At 40.5% G+C, this 22,821-nt stretch overlaps 1 protein-coding gene across 1 annotated transcript in view; it reads right to left on the bottom strand.

Moving 5' to 3' along the window:
- Positions 1-3,334, bottom strand: part of PRR16 (proline rich 16) — a 195,986-nt gene extending 192,652 nt beyond the window's left edge. Inside the window, 2 exon segments of the mRNA XM_075410929.1 lie at positions 2,808-2,999; positions 3,002-3,334. Coding sequence (XP_075267044.1) covers positions 2,808-2,999; positions 3,002-3,334 — 525 coding nt within the window.
- Positions 3,335-22,821: the final 19,487 nt, after the last annotated feature.

Below are 22,821 nucleotides of genomic sequence, written 5' to 3'. Positions count from 1 at the left end.
TAAGTAAACTACAACAAGCTAAATGTAACAAGACATACAAGTCTTCTACAGCCATGCTTCTTATTGTTCTAGAACAGTTCACTTTTAAGCAATGAAACAATCTTTCAATTTGACAGTACTTTGAATATAAAATCTTACAAAAGAAGACAGAAAGCCTGAAGGAGAGGACATCCAGTCTATCTCAATGCACAAAGTGATACATTAAGTATAATCTAATAAATAATTAAATAATTTATATTTAAGGGTAACAAATAGGTAGACATAAATAGAAAAAAGTGTTCTACAAATGCCATATTTTCAGTATCACAACTAAATATTACTGTAACTTCACAAAAAATACGCTTCATGCCCTACCACTGTAGCAGAATTGAACTCTTATTTAACATAACAGTAATAACAAGAATGAAAGGCTGTTTTCAGAATACTATCCTAATTTTAAAAAAAATAGTAAAAGGAACGAACAACAGAAAAAGTTGTAGCACAACAGCTGGACTGCAACAAACACCAAATGAAAAAAAAAAGGGTAGCCAAAACTTTTCCAGAAGAACACAATTTGTAGTGAAAATGGAAAGTGCGAAATTTATCATTTTGCCTGGCATTATCATAAGGAACCACAAATGAAGCACAGGTATACGTCTGTGTGTAATACACCCAAACTGACTATAGACCAACTTCCTATACTGATAATTAGCTTATAATATCACCAATTAACTCACTTTCACATAAAAAGGTATACACTGGAGATGCATGAAGAGTGCACATTTAGTCCATACTACAAAAGGGAGGCAACTGGAAGTACTCAGATGGCAAACTTCTGTGGACTTTTCAAAATAAATGTCATACAAAGTGCATTTAACACATAATGATAGTATTGCAAGCAAGCAGGTAATTGCATATTCAACCCTTGTTTGTCAGGGTATCACAGCTGTCATCTTTAGAAGACATATTCAGAGAAAAGCGTTACTCAAAAGCTCATGTGTGGTTACCAACAAGATTTAACTATACTTTTTATAAAAATACTTCTATTTTCTCCAAACAGATGCTCTTGGCAATGCTTCCACCCTTCAGCAGGTACACAGTACTTACTAGAGTTACAGCACCATTTCTCTACAACCTCCCTTTTCCATTTCACTCTACTTGGGAAAAGGAGTTCCACACAAGCCATTTCCCCATCAAGCAGAGGTAAATCCGGTTCCCTTTCACAGCTGCAGTCAACCCGAACAGACAAGTTTGCATAGACAAAACATGCCACAGTAAATGATGACATACGACCTCCAGCTACAGTGATCTTGTTTGCTCACTAGAGGAAATCTAGGGCTGATTATGTGCAGAGAATGATGCACATTCATGGGACAGATCACAGTATATCCTCTCCGGGTCCTGAAAATGTGCTTCTGCAGCAACAGAAGCCAGTTTCACTGTTGGTCTTTAAAGCATTGAAAGAACTGCCCTGCAAACAATGTTTATCTCCACTTCAAAATAGCTCAGAAAATCACAAAGCACAGACATCAGCACATTAAGGAAAAGCGAAATAACAGATATATTTTCAAAAAAGGAAGAAATCTGGAACTCTGGGTGAGCAAGAAGTCTAACAGCTGTGATCAGTGAGCCGTGTGTTTATACATCTTTCAACATTATACAAAGCACTGGGTGAATTTGAGACTGTCTCAGATGGCAAAAGTCTGTTGAATGAAACTTGTTGACAATGTTGTTAAAATAGAGAACTAATATTTGATAGCAAAAAAACCACAGCCTGCTATAAATGTCAAATACGGGATTATAAAGCAATGCACAGAGATTCTGGACTTCAATTTCGGTGCATAATCCAACCATCTGTCAACCAGTTGTGTAGGAAAATCACGATAACGTGGAAATCTCCAAAAGGACAGACAAATTCTCTCCCTTCAGCTACAGCATTTCTCTTCTTACGCACACGCCCGCGGTAATCGCACTCTGCCTGCAGATTAACCTGGGGGAGATGACACTTGCCATGGGCAAAAGGAAGATTGCAAAGGCAATCTTGCCAGATAGGCAAGATAAACAGGGCGCTCGGCGCCCGGCGAAGCAGCCTACGGAGGCAGAAGCAGACTTCGCCGCGCCGGTACTACCGAACCGGGCACGGACCCTTCGCCCAGGGCGGCGGGTGCGGGGGGGTCCGGGACTCCCCCAGCCCTCCCCGCCCGGGAGATCCGAGCCGGACTCCCGCCCGGGGGTGAATACGGGGCTGGCACCGTGCAGCCGGAAAGTTAAACCCGCCGGAGAGGGAGTGGAGCCGCTCCTGACGCCTCTCCCACCGCCGGGATGCCGGCCCGGAGCAGCCCTGAATCGGGCAGGGCTGCGGGTCCCGCAGCTCCCCCAGACACCCACCTCGCCCCGCGGGGACCCCGCCAGAGAGACACCCCCGGCCTCCCGGGAAAAAAAAAAAAAAAAAAAAAAAAAAAACACAAACTCCGAGGGGCGCGCCGAGGTGGGAAGTCCCCGGTCAGATGGGGGAGCACGGCCGGCCCCGCGGGCGCACCGCAGCCGGGACACGGGGCCGCAGCCGCGCCGGGCCGCCCCGCTCCGCACCGCCGGGGCTGCAGCCGCCCGCCCCGGGGCACGGGCGGGGGCCGCCCCGCGCCCAGCCCGCACACCAGTTGCTCGCCCCGCGGTGAAGAGGTGGTGAAAGGAGCGGGGGGGCGGCGGCGGCGGAGCCTCGGGGGAAGCAGGAGGCCCCGGCCCACGGGCGAGGGATGCTCGCCGCCCACCTCCGCCCCCCCACGGGGCAGACCAGGGGGGGTCCGCCCACGCATCCCTCCGCTTCTCACCTCCTTAAGTTCCTTGGCCACGTCTTTCAGGTCCCCCAGAACTAATTCCAGATCCTCCACGATGATCTTGATCTGCTCCTTCACCTTGGTTTTGGAGGCTGCCGGAGGCCCCTCGGACGGCGACGAGGAGGAGGATGCGGTCCCCTTGGACTGGGCGGACATCCTTCGGGGCAGCCCGGCTCGGCCAGGGGGGGCACGCAGGTCAGGCGAGCGCGGCGGCCGCCGGCCGCCCGGCCCCGTCCCTCCGGCTCCCGGAGCTGCCGCAGCCGCTGCCGCTGCCGCTGCCGCCGCCGCCGCCCGCCCGCCCGCGCATCCCGCGCCGGGGGCGCCGAGCCGCGCCACGCTCCGCCGGGCGGCCGCGCTGTGCAGCTGCCATCGGCTCCCGGGAGCAGCGCGGGGGCCCGGCTGCAGCCCGCCGTGCGCCGCGCCTGCGCCTCGCCCCGCCCGCGCCGCCGCCCGCTCCGGCGCCGGCCCCGGCCCCGACCCCGGGCCCGGCCGGCGAGAGGGCCGCCCGCCGCCCGCGGCATCGCCCCCGCCCGCGCTCCCCGGGGAGCGGGGACGGGGGGGGGGCGACGGCTCTGGCACACGCGCTCCGCCCGCCTCCCCCCTGCCCGAGCGCCCGCGGGGGCGAGTGCGCACCACTGCCTCCGCCCGGAGCCCCCCCGGTGGGTCCCCGGGCGCGGGGGCTGGTGGCACCGGCTCTGCCGGGGGAGAGTATTTACCCGCCAAAAGAGCCCCCCCCCACGAAGGGACACTCTTGGAGTGGGTGGCCCTTTGCAAAATTCCTGTTGAGGGAGACAACAACATTGCCTGTTTCTGGTGAAAAAGGTCATAAATTGGGAGGTGACACTCGCACACCTCCACACCCTGAAGTAACCGCTCTGGCTCCTCTGGGCTGCACCACGCTCGGTCCGGACGTCGCTGCTGTCGGGAGGCCACAGCAAGCACGGTGTTTTGCAAATGCCACCGCACTGGTAAGAGGGGCTTACATGTCCCTGCCCACCCCATACACTGTCCCGCAAACACACAGTGACCAGTGGACGCTGTTCTAGCCGTAAAGTGAAGGTTATGCATCTCGTCAGATGGAAATAAAACTCCCCGTGAGCCATAATACCCTCTAACAACATGCTGCCTGGTCCTTTCTCTGAAGTAGAGGCCCGCAACACTTCTGAACACACACTTTCCCTAGCATTATTCAGAGATGGGTCTGCAAGGCGGAAGGATGAGGTTGCTCACATCTGGCGAGTTTTCATCTTACTGCAACAAGGTGGCATGTTCAGGTGGAAGGAGTTGGTTTAGGTATTTCTACCTCCCACTGGCTACGAACAGCAAGAGGAGGGTGTGCCGGCAAGCCCTACTTCAAGAGTTGCCCTTGCATGGTTGCAACTGACTTCGATGCTGTAAATGATTCTGAGGATTTTGGCAGCCTGTGATGTTTTAACCTAGCTGAAGCAGGAGCGGACAAGCAGAAACCTTGCCCAGAGCACTGTGTCTGCACATGGTAAAAATCTCACTTGGTGATGAACTGCTTGTCTCTGGGAAGGGTGTGGGACTGGGATAAGAATAGACAGGGGCTGACAGCACCTCGTACTGTCTTGGGTTGGGTGTAGTTATCTTTCTGCTTTTTACCACTATAAAACCTACCCTGTTTGGTTGAAGTCATTTGCTAACGGGCATATATTGTGATTTTTTTCCACCCCCCAAGCATCTCACAGACCTTTTAAACAATTTCAAGGAGGCCATGTTCAAGAAAAGCCTATGTCTTTCCTCTTGAATTTCCTCAGATTTCACAGTACATTTTTTTCATCTCAACAAAGCAAAAGCTTTTCCAACACTGACTTTTAAAAGCATTCCTGCTGGTTATTTTTGCTTAAATGTTTCTGTATGAGCAACAACATCATATGATTTTTGAAACTAGCTAAGTAATACGGTCTGAATTTCCAAACTGCAGTCACCACTAAATTAGGAAGAAAGCAACCCACAAGTTGTTGAGTAAGTTTTAATTAACGTGTTTGAATACTATTCCTCAAAGGTATTGTATGAACAGAAAATATAAAACATTTATGAAAAGCTATCAGTGAAATCATCCATGCAGAAGACAGCACATTTCCAGTTTATAATTAGAGAAAAAATTCTATTTTCTGACAGAAGTTAAGGATACTGTGTAACAGTATGCTATACACACCTACACATTACATGGCTTAAACAGGTAAGGGATAATTTCTACCACATTTCTGTAGAAATCATCAACATTGTTGCAAAATTACTACCAGATTTGCTACAGACCCTCTTAATTTTGTCTAGCCTAGTTGAGAATTCACGATTAAACATTTTTCCTACACAATTACTTACTTTTTTATTGTCTCTGTATAAAGCCTTGGCACCTCTTACTGCAAAATATTTTTACTTTAAGAAGGCAAAACTGATTCCTATTCTATCTCGTCCTTCAGTTTTAAGTCAGGACAGGACTGACTTACCCATAATCCAGTGGTTATCCAGTTTCCTTAGTCCCGTGACCAAGTCTGGAGACTTCCTAAACTTTTGAAGATATAGATCGTGTCCACTTCACCAACACCTCCACTTCTGTAGTAGCATTCTTAAAGGAGTTATGCAGGATTATAGAGTAGCTAGTATTTTGTATTCATCCATATATCTACTGCTTATCCATGAAAAAAACTCACGGCTCTTCTAAGTCCATTTCATTGTCCTATCGGTCTTGAAAACAATTTTACGCTTTAATAAATGTGCTATACCTTGCTAAACCATGTCTGTGTTATCGGTTTAGTCTTCTTGAAGTCTTCCTATCTGCACCTTCACCAAACCTGAAGCAGCTAATCAGGGAAAAGAGGAGTAACTCCTTACTGGATGTCTGACCTCTGTAGGCCGTTGAGAAGATGCAGAGGGTGCACAAGAAGTCTCCCCAGAAATCTTGGAGGAGAAAGATGTTTTGGAAGTAAAACCATAAGACATTCAAATTGCAGTTCACTGATCTTCCACTAACACTTTTTAGTCCAGAAAAAAGCACCCAAACAAGAACAAAGCACACATTAAATGAGTACTTAGTGAAGTAATGTGGCACTCAACCACACAGTTGCCAGCTGTGATCTCATTAAAGTTCACAAGTTGAGTAAGGCTTGGCCTGATCAGTAATTGGAAAGGACATCTCTCAGGAAATTCTCTCAAAATGCTGCAAAATATTGTTTAGGTGATTCAGTAGATGGCACTTTTCCTTCTGGAAAAAAATACCCTACACCTCAGCTCAGTGTTACAAGCGGAACAAAGTGAACAGACCCACAAAGAAGTCATTTTATCATGCTGTTTTAATTATGCTATTTATTTTATGTGTGGAGTCACAAAGAGAGTTGGACTCTATGCAGGAAATCATGAGTAATCATAAAATGTACATGAATAACAGAAAAAATTTTTCATGTGAATCAGACCAGTCGTATCAGAAATACAGAAATGTAATTACTTTTAAATTTAGTCACTCCTCTTGTTAAAAAAAAGACAAAATAATTCAAAAAAGCCCCAGATGCTTACCTACTTGGGAGGCGCTGATGCAGTACCATAAAACTTTCAAACTTCTTCTTATATAAGAATAGAAACCAAGTAAGTACTCTACAAATTATACATGCAGAACTAGGTCCCACCTTCTCCAAGTCATTAGTATTTCAGACAAATAAATTAAAAATTAATTTGCTACTGCATGTTGAAGGTATTTTGTTTGGGATTTGTGTGATTTATCAAAGGTCGAAGTTGAACAAACTATTTTAGGTCAAAAAAACCATTTTTTGTTTGGATGTTCTGATTTATTTTAAACATTTTCAAACCTTCCGAACAATATCAAAGAATTTACAAAGCAGAAAGATAGCTGGCTGAACTAGCTATTTTGGGGAATGAGAAAATGAAACCTTAATTTATTTTCTATCCCTCTCTTGAAAATGTCCCTAAAGAAGATATTCCACATACAAGACAGTGAAGCACTGAAACAGTAAACCTGTCTTTTGCATCCCAGATGAGACTGTGGAAGAAAGCTTAATTCAATTGCTGCATGCTTGCATATTGGACACATATTAATTAAAATATTTATTGAAATCTTCAAAATTAGTCATGAATTAAATTAAAACCATGGATTAAGCTATAGTACAATGCCACTAATTTACATTCCAGGTGCTTGTTAAACCCAAGTATTCATCTTTTATCTTTTCTATTCTCAAATGATAGTGGGCTAATCTCTTTCCAAGATGGTCTCATGTTTAACTGAATGTGGTATTCTTTGCTTAATTCTATAACAATCCTTTAACAGTTATGCTGAGGAAGTCACACTGGCTGCTTTTGCTCCAAACTGTAGCATAGTAGTTCATTTGGATAGAGGCTGAAAGACTCTTCAGTTAAAGGAAAAAATTGAATACACTTTCTGAAGTGTGGTATAATTAAATATCATTATGCTATTTCACTCTTTAAAAACAGTAAGTTGTTCCCTTAAAATGAAACTCAGGATGTCACAAAATAAACAATATTCTTCTGAATTAAGTTCGCTCATTTCCAAACATTATCTAGCATACATAATGGAGTCAGGATTAAGGCAAAGTCACCCTTTGCACCAAGTTCTTGTCTTACTTCTCTCCAACTTTTTTCTTCTTGATATTGATTTAAAATCAAGCATACCATATGTACAGTATGAAACTAGTCGTGTCGTTCTTTCAGTCAAGTGCAGAATCCACACATATTTCTCATAAGGATTGGCATATTGATAAAGATGATACGGGTCTGGTTATTTGTAGAGCAAAACTCTGACCACAGATCTAGGCTTTTAAGAAACTTTTCATGATTTAACCTGGCAGCCAGCAACTAAGCCCTAGACAGCTGCTCACTCACCCATCCCATTCCATCACAGCAGGATGGGTAGGAGAGTGATTGAAAGGAGAAACTCATGGGTTGAGATAAAGACAGTTTAATAAAGCAACAAAGGAAATGCTACGACTACTACTAATAATAATGAATACGCAAAATACATAATGAATACGCAGTATACATACCATGATTTTCTCACTACCTGATGACCAATTTGCGGCCAGCCCCTGAACACAGAATTTGTGAATTTTGCGGAACTCTCTAGAAAGAACAAACTCCCACGCAAAAAAAAAAAGGATCATGGAAAAAAAGGAGACTCGTGCTCCCTGGACAACCCCCATTTATAAACTGAGCATGGCGTCTACTGTATACAGTATTTCCATTGGCCAACTTGGCTAGCTGCCTGGCTATGCTCCCTTCCAACTTCTGCACACCCGCCCATTAGCTGAATGTGAGAAACTGGAAAAAGTCCTTGATCTCTCAGGAACAACTATAACCATCAGTGTTATTGACATTCTTCTGGTACTAAATCCAAAACACAGCAGGTACTGGGGGGAAAATTAGCTCTATCCCAGCTTCAAACAGGACTAATCTGAGCTGACAGCTTTGTGTGTGGTGTTATCCGCTAGAAGGAAAAGTAGAGCAGAGTTTCATGAAATTAAAATGTGTTTTCATTGTGTGTTGTTTTTAATGTGTATAATCAGAGAGGCAAAAAAAAGTTACTTTTCTGATCTGGCAAATGCTTTGTGGAGTGATGTTGTGGAAAGAAATTACTAACTTATTTTGGCCTAACTTAAAAAAAATATATGCAAGAATTTCTTTATTAAATATGAATAAAATGTCTCCCATGCATAACTCATGTTCAGTTCAATCAATCTGCTCAGGATGGAGTGTCACATTAGTTAACACAGTTCAAAGAAAAATCTGTATAATGTTTCTGTACTGGAATGACAACTCCATGTGTTTATTACTGCTTAACAGGGAAATAAAAAACACTACCTAGTTGGAAGATAAACTTGCTGAAACTAACTCCTCTTTGAACCACTTATGTTCCATCAGGCTTCCTTGGTGATCTGTAACATAACAATAGCAAATGAACTATAGTCCGTATGGGATATTCCCCAGGCTCTAAATTGCGTTGGGCTTTTTTCTGTTAAATTTTATCTGGTGATATTTCTGCAAAAAAGTCAAAAGCTCTGAAAAGTACACAAGAGAAAGAATTTAAATTTTTTATTTTCTACAAACTAGTCCCTCAGTTCCTAGATAAAGGAGTGGACTATCTTACTAAAAAATATGAGTATCAGTTATATCCGTGATTTATTTTAATTCAACAAAGTTTCAGCTTTCAATGTAAAATTCATCCAAGTACAGCCTATGGATTTAGTAAGACAGGATAATAAAAACAAATTCAGTCAGAATACAAGTACCTAAAGGTGATGTGATGTTATGAACTTTGTCTAAGTTATGTGGACTTTATCCACTCATGTTATACAATGGCTTCGAAGATTGTATAAATAATTCTCTGTGCAATGCTTTGACTTGATGATGACCCACTGGATAGGCAAGAAAAAAAAAAGTCAAATAATTTAAAGTGGGAGAATAAGAAAACTGAACTATATGCATACACATCCTTGAAAGACACAGAAACGTATTCTCTTTCACAGTAGATAGTTCAATGTTAGTCTTTTCGTAGAGAGAATGAACAAAAATGGCTGTCTTAATGCAAAGCAATAGAATATTAAACATGACAAAAAATAACTAGGAAATGGGTAAGGAAAGTAGAAACACAATTACACCATGCTTATTTCATCTCTCTTGCAAATATCCATCAAAATGTTTTTAAAGTACAGGAGTATTGGGAGATAAAATGTATTTTTCCTCTGTTGAATACATTCTGCACAATCGCTTGGAAAGCGTAGAATTTGCTTTTGTTCACTACAAAATTGAAAAGTAAACAGGTAGTAAGACTGAAAGGAGATTTAAGATTCTGTCATAACCCTAAAACAATAGTTTATATTAGTAATTTCTTATGCTTGTTTTTCAAACTCAGCTACTGGAATTTACTTACTTAATCTAATTTTACCAAGATTACTTCTTTTGTTACTGGTTAACTGTCAGCTACCAAACTGGTGCCTTTTTTTCCCTAAGGAGCTATTGGTTGGTGTCGGATGCAAAGTATTTCCTGTGGAGGAATATCCCTTTACTGCTGGCATTCACTTCAGTAGTATGTTATTGCAAACATCTGGAGCACATAAGAAAAACACTGTCTGGATTCTTTCCTAAAGCACCTCAATCAGAATAGTTCGAGCAAGAGAAATGCCAGATTGAATGATTAACCCAAACATGGAGAGGGACTAGAGTACAGTAGCAACAATACAAAGGCAAAATATGCAACTTGGAGGCCTACAATGGATTTATACAGCCTCTGTCTCAAAGCCCACTCCAGATACCGCAATTAAAAAAAAAAATTTTTCTGTGTCATACACTATAAAGCAAAGGTGAATATTCATACATTCAAGGCTTTCATTTTAGATTGATGAATTTTGTGTTGACAGACAATGAATCTCTGCCACTTTTTCCCCTACTCTCTAGATTCAAATTATGTTGAAAGCCATAGTATAGACTAAGAGAAAGACGCCAGAAACATAAATGGGAAGGATCCATTATTCACTGATGAACATACAACTGGACTGTCTGAGTGCCAAGTAGTCCCTTGAGGTACTGATTGCTCTCCAAGTGATGGTGGGAGAACAAGCTGGTTCTGTCCATGTCTCGCTGACCTGGGTACATAGCATCACAGACCCAAGCACCCAGGGGCACCATTCAGAGTCTTCCAAAGTATAGAAAAATATTCCTATATTCCACTCCTAAATTCAGGTAATTATAGTTGAAAATATGTGCTCTTTCCGTTATTCAGTGTTCACTAGTTATTATATAATGTTGATGTCATCTGCTATTAATTTGGTCATTAATGTTTTTCCACTAGCTTGGGGATTTTTTAAACAATATTTGGTATGAAACACTATCCTCACAAATTCCCACAATCAATTTACCTGCAATCAGCCACATCATTTCTACCAGTCTCTCAGGACCTACGACCTGTCTTTAAAATGTCCGTTGCACAGTGATGCATACTGGTATGCACATTTTATCTAATGCTTCTTTGAGAAGCCAGGTATTTTCCAGGAGGTAATATTATCAGTGAATATCCAAATGTCTCATGCACCAGTCATTCGAACAGCATGGCTGTTCTTGCTTACCTCAGCTTTGAATTTGTTCTGGAGGATATGCAATTCTCTGTAGGTGTGCTGGGAAAACTCACAACTCCACTTCTCCCTAGGTAAGAACTATTACTAACAGAAATCTTCAGAATGAAGTGCATGGCATTTGCTTCCCTGGCAATAGCACCGGTCCATTTTTAGCTACTTGTTCAGAAAAAGGAGGTCTACAGCCTATGCACCCTGGATTATAATCCCATCTGAAAGCTACAAAACCAACACAGTGATAGAGATTTAACTTTTTCATGACATTGAATACTTGTTTTCTTTCAAAACAGAGTTTCTGATCTTTTTAGCAAGCATTAGGAAAAATTAGTAGCACTCAGGTGACAACAAAAAGCAGTTCTACCATACTCATTTTTATAACATTTTTTTTTTTTTAACAGGACATAATATTGCAAAAGTTTAAGAAGAGTCACTTTTTTTCTCTTATGACAGTACTACTTTCTCCCAAAATTATTTTTTCTATCTGTTTTTGTTCCTTGTCACTGGATTCTCATTCAGATGGAATTTTCAGTCCCTAAGGAGAATAATAAATATTGAGGATGTGCGTATCCATATTGTAATCATTTTTTGAGAGTTTTTGTACATTATCACAGGTTGAGAAGAGGTAACACATTAAGAAAAAAATCAAGATTGATCACAGGTATAAATTCTAATCCACACTAAAAAATGAATTCATACAACCACAAAGACTAAGGTATAATCTTTAACAGCTTTGTTGAATAAAAACATATACTTTAAATCAAAATTATTGGCAATCTAAGAATGTATTATATCAGATGCTGAATAATATACAGAGCAGTTCTTTGACAATGAGGAGCAGATCATTGCCCTATTCTTCAGGCTATAAAATCACACTATTAATTCTTCCTTATGACCTTATGTATCTTGAGGGTTTTTTCTGCTCAGTGTGACACCTTCCTTCTCTGATTCCTTAAGACAATTCCCAATGAGGCAAAAGGTGTATATTTGAGTTTAATCAGGAAGATTTCATGGTCTTCAACATCTTCAGTGAATTCTCTGATCACTCATAGCCACAATGTGTAACAGCTCACTGTGTCTAGCAGTGCTTTAAATCCTCATAGTGCTGCATTGCTCTTGGAAAGACAGACACAGTGCCATACTTTCTCAAGTGGTTCTCCAGCAGATGGGAGCTCCTGTCGGTTATTCTCATGGGATACACTCCTGTCCTTAGTATTTGCTGTTGGTTAACCCTAAGCTGTTCTTCTGGGAACATATTTATGCGCTTTTTCTCTGTGAAACACAGAAGAGCCCCCTTGCAACTCACAGTGACTTCTGGTCTCCCTTCCACAGGTCATATACCTTGGAGGTGATGTCACAATGCTCAAACTGTTGTTTCTTCACATTTTTCTTGGGAGTTAGACATATGTGTAACAGAATCATTGGATAGGTCTGTTCTGTCACAAAGGAAACAGATGGAAACTGAGGACAAGCAACCATTACCAGAATAGTTTTCTGACCTGTGCTCTGCTCACTACCCATATCAAAGGGTACTCAGGTGACAATAGATAGGGAATGTCTTTGGAATGTATCTTAATGGAGCAAAGTTACTTCAAAGTCCATAGAGATGAAACCCCATTCAGATATGAAAATACATGATATAAGCTGTTGGCTGTCATGCACAGATCAAGTTTCAGGTCTGCTGTTCAGTCTTCAGGGAACAGCTGTTTTCGCACATTTGTCTGACTTTCTAATGTTAAAGTTAGTTAGACACTCCACTGTTGGACATACCTGGAAATTTCTGATACAATGTCCAGGTCTGGGGAGACCTGAATCTGCATCTTTGTGGAGAATTCCTTAATCAAGATTGTCAATGGCAGTGGTCCTCAAGCTTTCTTCCATTTCAAGCCACAAAATCTCACACAGATAAATTTGTGGGCTAAACAGACAGTAAACCTTATGCCCTGAGGATACAGGTCAATTGTATTACACATGAGGAATCAGTGATGCACTGCACATGCAATATATTCAACACCTCTCAGTTAACCTGATAAAAGCATTTACTTCTGTTTCATACATCCATGGACATGGCAAAGATACTCAGTATACAGGATGGTATAGATAGAAAAATCTGGGCTGCCCATTCTTGGTCTTCTCTTTTTGTAGATATAAGCTGTAGACAGGCTGCAAATCAGAGAAAATGTTCTGCTTCTGGTAGCTCATTCCCATCTACCATCTTATTTCAGGTTTCATGAATCCTATCCCACAATAATTATTGATGTGTGCTATTAATGATTGTAGTATTGTCAGTTAGGTTGTACCCAGAGTCTGGTGTGGATACTACTGCTCTCTTACAAGCAAGGATTAATACCAAGTATTAAATAGCCATACCAAATATTAAATAATCATACCAAGTATTAAATAATGGTTTCTCCCTTGCTCTCTTTTTGTCAGGACTTCAGAGCTTCTACCTTAAGCTTCTTATCTTTGTGAGACTATTCTTCTGTATGAGATCTATCAGTCACACTGTTAAGGTACCTAATTTGGTTGATGTTTTGGGCAAGCTCAGCAATGCTCTGGCAAGGATAAGAATCAGTTTTAATGGAAGAGGCTTCTCATATCTCTGGGTGAATGAAAGTGGGATAAGCTTCTTGCATGTATGCATTTCATCCAAAAGAGCTCAGATTTTGAATTCCTACTTCAAAGTAGTGTCACCTGGAGCAAATCACAGAATTTGCAGAGGGAAGTAGAGATGAAGGCTAAATACCTCCCAAGTTAGCAAATGAACTGTTGAGGACCAGCCTCACAAAAGCTTACCTGTCCCTAAATATTGAATAAGGAGTTTGAATACTGAACCCAACCCAGAGGTTTCTACAGCAGAGATAGGAGCCCTCTTAAATTCTGCCTTGCTGAGGTTAAATCATTCTTGCAGACCTACTCCTGAGCTTCCACTTCATATTTAAACAAACTTTTGTTTAGATAGAACCTTGCTTTTTATCTATAGAATCTTGATTTCAGACAGTTGTATCACCATGCACTTTACTTACAGAAATGAAATATTTACTAAGCAGATTTAAACAGGTTATCTCAATTTTAAACAGTTAAATTATAAACGTAATTAACAAATAACGCTGAAAGCATTATGAGGTCTTTAGAGTAATATTTAAATAACTGTGTCATGCCACAAATGCCAGTTGAATAAATCCTTTTAATTCTGATTTAATAAGGCAAGGTCTTTTACACTTGAAAGTCACAGGTTATCCACTTCCTTAGGTTAAAATATTTTAAGTTGTATTATGTAAAATATTTATCTTAGTTGAATTAAACTTCAACAAATTCAATATATTCCTTGTAAACACATATTACCAGCACATATATTTCAATAAACGGGGAATACAGCCTCTTGTCACAAAACAGTAGGTTCCAACAGCTCCAGCTTTCCTAATTCACACTTACAATGATTGAAGCCATCTAATATGCACAAAAGAGCAGTGGAAAATTAATTTAAGAACACATTTTGTTTCACATATGTTTGCAATAAAACTGTTGTTTTAAATGACTTAATTAGAAGAGTTTGTCATACTTACTGGAAACTAGCGTAACGGCATTGTTGTGACCACAAAAGTCAGAGAGGGAGTGAAAGGACTGGGAGTGGAAGGAAGAGAGCAAGTGTTTTAAAATTCCCAAAGAGTTTAACTGTTCCAGAAATAATACCCAACCCTCAACTCCACTCACACATCCCTGTCTGTGAACACACATATGTGTTTTCTTAAGGGGAGAATTGCAGATTTGTTTTCTGCAATGTATTTCATCCTCAGTAAACTGTAATTACTAAATCTGGTTTAAGCTGTGCAGTGTCACCACACAGAAAAAAGGGAAAACATATAGCCACTGCCTTGGCTTTTCCTTCACAAGGTTTTCCACTTGCAGCTTTAGTTACCAACAGCATTTGTCAGAAGTCCTTCCAACATATTATAGAGGGAAGGTTTGTGGAAGCATCGTGACATAACAGCCATCAGTAGTGACGCTCAGCAGAAGTTTCTGGAATTCAAATTAAAGTCATTTACTGTGACTTCTGCTGATGTCCCCAGGGCAGCTTTCTCCTTTCAGCCCTGTTTGAATCCAGGCTCTGACCTGCAGGCTCTCTGCACTCAGGTTTCCTCACTAGCCAGCAGCTCACCTGGTAAAGAATTTTAAAGGTTGCCAGATATAACTTTCTTTCCCCACAAGCTCACTTACCTTATTTGAATGCTTCAAGTCATATGTTCCTGTTTCAGGTAACTTTTCATAGTATCAGCGTTGATCTGGACAAACTACAGAGCCCAGCTTCTTCAGACAGACCCATTTAGGCTGACACCTTTCATTATATCTCTCCCTCTTCTTTTAAAGTAACTCTAGAATATGAATATTATTTGAATTTATAAACAAGAAAAATATTTTCATATTCTCCTTGCTCTTCCAGAAACTGAAGGGATACCTTTCAGTAGCTAATCTTTCAGCCATCGCAGCTCCCACCTTCCCCGATCATTATTACAGGCTTCTGTCAAGACTGATCCCTTCAAATACACTGTCACATCAGTGGTATGACATACAAAATTTTTGTGTTTGTTTTCACAGTTCTTTGTATTCCTCAGAAATCTGATACTATGAGCATAATATGGAAGTTTAATCACACTAATGAACAGGCATCGAAATAATGGATGTACCTCAAAGCATTTTAAAGATCAAGGAATAATACACAGTAACATATGTTACTGAGCCAGTTTTAAAAGATATTTAGATATTTCAATAAGAAATTGATGTCTCGAGAGATACTCATATACACTGAGAAAGTTAATTGACATTGCCGGAAATTAAGGTTAAAGAAGTGAGTATTTTTTAGAGTCTTACTAAGTGGTTGAATGCTAGAGAAGAATGAAAAACTGAAATTTCTTCCCATCAGAACTTTCATTATAAAGAAATACCCTGCAGCTGAAGATAATTCAAAGCCATGAATTTCTTTGTTTTTTATTGACCTCTTCCTCTAGTACCAGAAAATGAAAGCAGATTCTGTCCCCTTTTCCCCTTCCAATTTTAGTATCTTCAAAGTAGGTTCACAATCTCTTTGTCTTAAGACATTTTCAGTGTCACACCAATTAGTGAGGTAGGCAGACTGAGAAAGCAAAGACTTGCTTATCACTAAGAATAACATTCTCCATGGTTCCATACCAGACACACTTTCCTTCCTTCCTCTGTAAACTGAAAAAAAAGAGAAAGAATGAAAACTTTCTTGGGACAGGCTAGAAATTGACAGAAAATTCCCATTCAAATACAAGTTACTTCCCCTCTTCCTCAATGGAGGGGAATTTAATGTTTTGGGACTTTATACAGCTTAGTTTTTCCCCCCACCTGGAAAATAAAGGGGCAAAACCCCTAAGGTTTTGTTGGTTTTCTGTATCATAGAAATGCTTATTGTAATCCATCTTTTGATGTAATTTTTCCCTGAATGTAAGAATGCGAAATAATGTACAGAATTCAACAACCTGGAGCCACATTAATCATTTTTATTAGTAAAATCCACACACTTGAAGTGAAAAAAAAAAAGAATTAGGAAGAGAGCAGCCAATATCAGCATCAGTCTCCCACCCCTGCTTTTTATCAGAAATTGAAGCTTTTATGATTCTGTCTGCCATAGACACTGACTAAAAAATAGGAAGGTTTTTGCGTAGTCCTAAGAATTAGCAGTGAGTTTGAATCACAGATGGAGTGAAATAGAGAGCTCTTGTCTCTGTCTTAGTTACATATGTCTTTGCTCAAACAGAAATTACAGTTTTCAAGTCTGTAGTATGGCTTTTTTCCCATCAGCACAATCTTTAGAATTAAACACTTCTGTGCTGAGGAGAGCCTGTTGTACAGTTTCTTTCTTTCTTCCCCCCTTTAGTCTAAATTCCATTAAAAAAACCTTTCTGAAGCTAGAAGGTTACTTTGATTTTTACAGCCTCTGGAGAGAGAAGGAATTATATTATAATTTAAGCAATGGAGAGCCCTGGCAAGATTAAATCTGATCTAAAAGGAAGAGGCTCAGGAGAAAAATACTTAGGATGTAAAAAAACCTCCTAAAACCACCCACCATCACCAATTTTCAGGATAAAGTTTGAATTCTCTCGTTCTCAAAAGCAGCTGTGCTTTCAAGAGAATGTCCATTTTTTGTCTTTAAAGAATCTATGTAACTCCAAATGAAGTATTTTTTTCTCCACCTCTGCTTTAGAGTAGAAAACACACAACTCCTGTTCAATTGCTGGGTATGAAAAAGGCAAGCAGCAGCAGTCTGTTAAGGAAGAGGTGGTGTCAAATGGAAATCAGTGGTCATTTGTTCTTGAGCCTGAGTAGAAGGGAATTTATAGAATCAGAAAGAAAAAGAAGGTTGTTTATATGTCAGCATGTTTTATAATCTTTCTGCTATGGTTATTTTTCTCAACATATTTACCCATGCTGTTGCAAGTGTTCCAAGTAGTGAGGTTGGTTAAAAAGATGAACTTTTCTGAGGAACTATTTATAGTATAGTATTTATAGTTGTTAAAAAGAGGTGGAAACACGATGTGGTACTAACATTCCAAATGTGTGCCTAACTGAATGATAAACTATCATCAATAAACAGAGACTTTATTCTAAAGTCTTGACAGAAATGTCACATGGAAGTGTTTAAAGCTGTGGATAGGTGCTAATACTTTAAAGTTGTTGTGCAATAACATGTTGACCTAGTAATCAGACATCCTGTTCTTTTCTTATTACATGCTGTTAGACTTGTTGAAGTACACATTGAAATATACTAGGAAATGTATCTTAGTGCAGAATAATAGTCATTTAAAGTGGAAAAGGTCAGTGGAGGGCTTTTCTTTGTAGTGTTTGGGGTGAGAGGGTTTTGGCAAAAAAAGGAGTATTGAAATGTTCAAAAAGCAGACATAGGCCATCAGACTGGATTTTTTTTGTCTTTTCAAAATGGACTCTGAATTTTTTTTTTTTTTCTTTTTTTTTTTTCTTTTATTTTTCCTTGTTGTAGAATACTTGAATATGGCACTGGCTTTTATCCAGAAAGCTCTGCTCCTCTAAGAGAGTGCTCATGCACCTGTTTCTGAAATTGATGATAAGCTACAAGTCACTTCTTAGTAATCGTGGGAACAGAACCAGCTCAATTCATTATGATCATCTGTAGTGAGCTTAAAGAGAAACTTAGCATCTTACTAAAGTAATAGACAAGGCACCAAATTCATCTTAGGTCAAATAAACATTCTGCAGAGGAATGAAGATCTTACAGTAGACATGTGGTAGTAGACTGCTTCTTGTTCATGTATAGTTTTTGTTAACTATTTCTTTTTCCAGACACAACAAGAAAAAAATGGTGAAGACAGATCTAGAAGAAAGGTATTTAGGACAGACAGCTACACCTACCCAGATTAAAAACTTCTGGAAACACTGGAGAGACATCAATCTGTTCGGAGCAAAGTTTTAAACTAAAATAGGGCAGATTTAGACTCGGTATAAGAAACAAATTTTTACAATGAGTGTGCTGAAACACTGGAACAGGTTGCCCGGGGTGATAGTGGAGGCCCCATCCCTGGAAACATTCAAGGTCGAGTTGGATGGGGCTCTGATCAACCAGATCTAGTTGAAGATGTCCCTGCTCGCTGCAGTGGGGGTTGCACTAGATGTCCTTTAAAGGTCCCTTCCAACCCAAAGCATTCTATGATTCTACAAGATTCAAAACATTTTTTTGAAGTTTCCAGAGATGATTGACTTCCTTCCGCATATTAAGAGAAAGCAGGAAAAAGCTGTAAAAGTAAGCCAGGTTTTGCTTTTTTAAGTAAGAACATCAAAAAACTGATTTCTAGTCGCTTTTCAAATCAAGAAGTATTTCACAGGAAATTGTACCTTTCCACACATAATGATCCAGACTCCGCTGCCACCAAGACTAGTGAAATCTTACATTTAAAAGTGATAAAAATGGTAATTAGGCTATCATGGAGTGATTTTTTTAAAAAAATACTTATGCAAAAAAAGCAACCAGTATTCTCCAAAATAAAAGGAATCTGGTTTAAAGAAAACTTCACCTCTGATTCTTCATTTAGCTTCTGTTTTTTACCTTCCTGGATGGGAAATTTTAGCCTTCACAGCCCACAGCATGGAAAGTTCTATAGAAATATGAAATATTACATCTCTGCAATGTTTAAAAAAAGATTTATCAGGGTTATGAATCAGATCCAGCACCTGTTTTCATCACTTTGATGATGTATTTCAGTTATATGATTGAGTTATTGCAAGTAGCACCATGTAGCATGTGAATGTTTCTTTGATGGATTGGATAAAACTAACAAACAGTTACAGGGTGAAGACGTTATCCCAACCAATAGGCTGATTAAGGTTTTATGCAAACTGCATTACTCTGTTAGAGAAAGCTTCTGGCACTGTCTTCCAGAAAACATCAGATCTTCTGTGAATGATTTTTTTTCTGGTGGAAAATGCTGGCTTAGTTGAAAATAATATTTTTGACAGGAAAAATGCTGCATCGCATTTTGGAAAAAAAAACCCACTATGACTATTTTCCTAACATTATATGAAGCCACTGCCAAATGGTTAGTAAATTTACCATTTCAGACAGAGGAGTCACGTGACTTGCCCTAAAATGCATGATTTTATGTGCAGTCAAATCATCCATGAGACAAAGCTGATAAAGAGATTGTGAAAGGCATTGTGATAGTTTCCCTCAGGTCAGACATGCAATTTGTCGTCACATGGCAGTGAAGATATTCAAAGAAAAGCAAAGACGTAGTTTTTCAGCTGTTAGTTACAAATAGTTCCAGTTCAACTACGCAGATATGAGCCAGGACTGGGAACACACTGTGCTATGTCCTGTGGGTGAAAACATCTAGTGACATTATGAAAGTTCTTGCACTCCGAGCCCCAAGAGAGAAATCTTTCGGCACACAGACAGCTTGCTCAGGATCCTTATTTCTAAAGTATTCTGAATATATTCTGCTTTAGTCTAAGTATTTCTCTGCAAATGTTGCATTTACAATAGCACATTGGGTATTCATGCCAGACCCAACAGATCTGAACACAGGAAACCACGGAATCAGAGACACAGAAAGACAGCTGTACTTATAAATATATCAGTTAGCAAAGGAATTATAATGGTTTACTTACTTAAGCGTGTAATATTTGATGGAACTAATTTGTTTCATTTAATCCCTGGCAGAGGTCACAGGAATCCACGTCATAGGAAACGCACTTTATTGTCAACTGCTATATAAAGTAGGCATCTAAACAGCAGTAATCTAACAAGTTTAGCTCCATCCCTTCACACATCATGTTTAATCTTGCAGAAGTCAATATGCTGCAAGTCTACACTTCAGGCAGCTGCTTTGCACTACCTTATAGTACAGGCCACTGCACTGGGGCTAGACTTGGGGCCAGAAAGCTAATTTTTCCTTTTAAACATTTCCAGTCAGATTTTAAGTAAGCCTCCAGTTCTGTGAACACTACACAAAAATAGAGTCAGAGATTTACAGCATCTGCACCTTAGACTGTGTGAGTGCTCATAACCTACTACACACACCACAAGTTATTAATGTTCCTTCCAGGCTGCAAAGGAGAAAGGAGTGCACAACGCAGAATTCTGGCCCAGGGCACAGATCCGCACTGCTGGTGCCGGCCCTGTGAGCTTCAGCTGCATCCTGGGTGCTGTGTTTCTAGGACATTCACTGGACATGAAGCCCCTTTTTCATGACAAGACACAACCCCGTTGTAATGCCTTTCAAAATGTACGTAAACCAAACTTGGATAAGCCTTGGGATAAAAGGCAGGAATACAATAGAGAAAAAAAAAAGTTTTGAAGCATTTTGAGAATTATTTGTGCCTTCTACTCCTAGTACAAAAGTCTTTTAAATCATTCTGTGAGAAGCAAAAAAGATTTTTCTGGCAGTTAAATGTAATTCTTCTGCTCTGCATATCAAATGACCACTGCTTAAAGTGATGTGTTTGAGGGATTTAAGAAGATACAGATTCCTTATCAATCAGATTATTGACTAGTATTTTTTCATTTTATCACAACATCCAGATTGTGAAAACATAAACATTGTACTCGTTTAATAGTTACTCTAGAAAATAATATCTTTTAAGTAAAACATGACTTGGTCCATGAAACTATATGGAATTAATTGTCTTTAAAAAAGGAGATGACAGGCTTAGTGAACATCTCTTCTGGGAGTAATGTAACACAACTCACAGTTTAGTAGACTTTGACAAGATACAACTATAAGGTTATTTGTTTAGAAAAACTGAATGCATTTGAAGGGATTGCAGGTTTTGCATATCAAAGCTTTTATTCGCCTTCCTGGAGGATCTTTACAGAGAAAGAAAAGAGAACTAGTTTCTGTAAGTCAAAGAGAAGGGCATGTGCAGATATGAAGTAACAGTTTGTTTTTAGTCACAGTAAGAAAATGTTGAAATTTAAAATCTTGGTACCCTGCATAGAATTACAGATGACATGACAACCAGCTTCACCCTTGCATAATCCAGTACTTGGTCAGTTGCAATGACATTTGGCAGGTGAATATATTCCTGTTTGGTTTCCTTAAAAATGTCTAGAATTCACTGAGTTTTTCCAAAGTTCAGCGTAATATCTCTCACACACATGTGGTCTGAAAGATGCACATGAAAAGTGCGTACATCGGTATCATATCAAACACAAACTTCCCACAGGATTTGACAGTGAACCATTTAGGAGTAAATAATATTTTCAATCATTTCAGAAGAGTGTTGAGAATATACTGGGATAGCCATACTGGAAAAACTTGAAAACTTAAAAATTCTGTAGACCTGTCTCTTCCATCTGAGTTCCACTAGCAGCTCCTTGCTCATCCACACAGGTCTCCTGCTTCCTTTGCTAGATTTCTTATTCAGGGGAATGCACCGATCCTGAGCACAGAGGAAGTGATCCTCAAATAGTGACCAGCTTGCTTGGACCCCCCTACCTTCTAGAGCCCTGACCTATGGGATTCCTCCAAGTACCTCCTTGAAGAGGCCAAAGTTAGCTCTCCTGATGTCCAAGCTTCTGGTCCTACTTATCACCCTGCTTCCTCCACACAGGATCCTGAACTCCACTGTCTCACGGTCACTGCAGCCGAGGCTGCCCCCAGCCTTCACATCCTCAACCAGTCCTTCTCCATTTGTCAGCACAAAATCCAGCAGCACACCTCTCCTCATTGGCTCCTCCACCACCTGTGTCAAAAGGTTATCATCAGTGCTCTGCAGGAACCTCCTGGACTGCATGTGCCTGGCTGTGTGGTCTTCCCAGCAGATGTCAGGGTGGTTGAATTCCTCCATGAGAACCAGGGCCTGTGATCATGAGTCTACTTTCAGCTGTCTGTAGAAGGCCTCATCGACTTCCTCCGCCTGGTCAGATGGCCTGTAGTACACACCCACAACAGTGTCCCCTGTATGAGCCTGTCCCATAAGATCTTGACTCGTTCTTCATCCGCGCCCAGGCAGAGCTCCATACATTCCAGTTGCTCCCTCACATAAAGACCAACTCTACCACCTCGCCTTGTTGGCCTGTCTTTCCTAAAGAGTGTGTAGCCATCCGCGACAGCATTCCAGTCATGTGAGCTGTCCCACCATGTCTCTGTGATTGCAATGAGTTTGTGGCCCTGTGACTGCACACAGATTTTTTATTCTTCCTGCTCATTTCCCCATGCTGCATGCATTGGTGTACAGGCACTTCAGAGACGAACTTGAGCATGCTGGTTTCCCTGGAGGGGTGCAAAAGGATCTGCTGTATCCATACCCACACTTAAGGTTGTTGATCTTCTGGTTCTAAGTTTGGAAGGCAGATAAGGAACATTTGTCACTGCTCTGGTTGGCCACACTTATTCCCCAGCCAG

This window comes from Opisthocomus hoazin, chromosome Z, assembly GCF_030867145.1.
Source record: "Opisthocomus hoazin isolate bOpiHoa1 chromosome Z, bOpiHoa1.hap1, whole genome shotgun sequence".
NCBI lineage: Eukaryota > Metazoa > Chordata > Aves > Opisthocomiformes > Opisthocomidae > Opisthocomus > Opisthocomus hoazin.
This window is presented reverse-complemented; position numbering and strand designations above follow the sequence as displayed.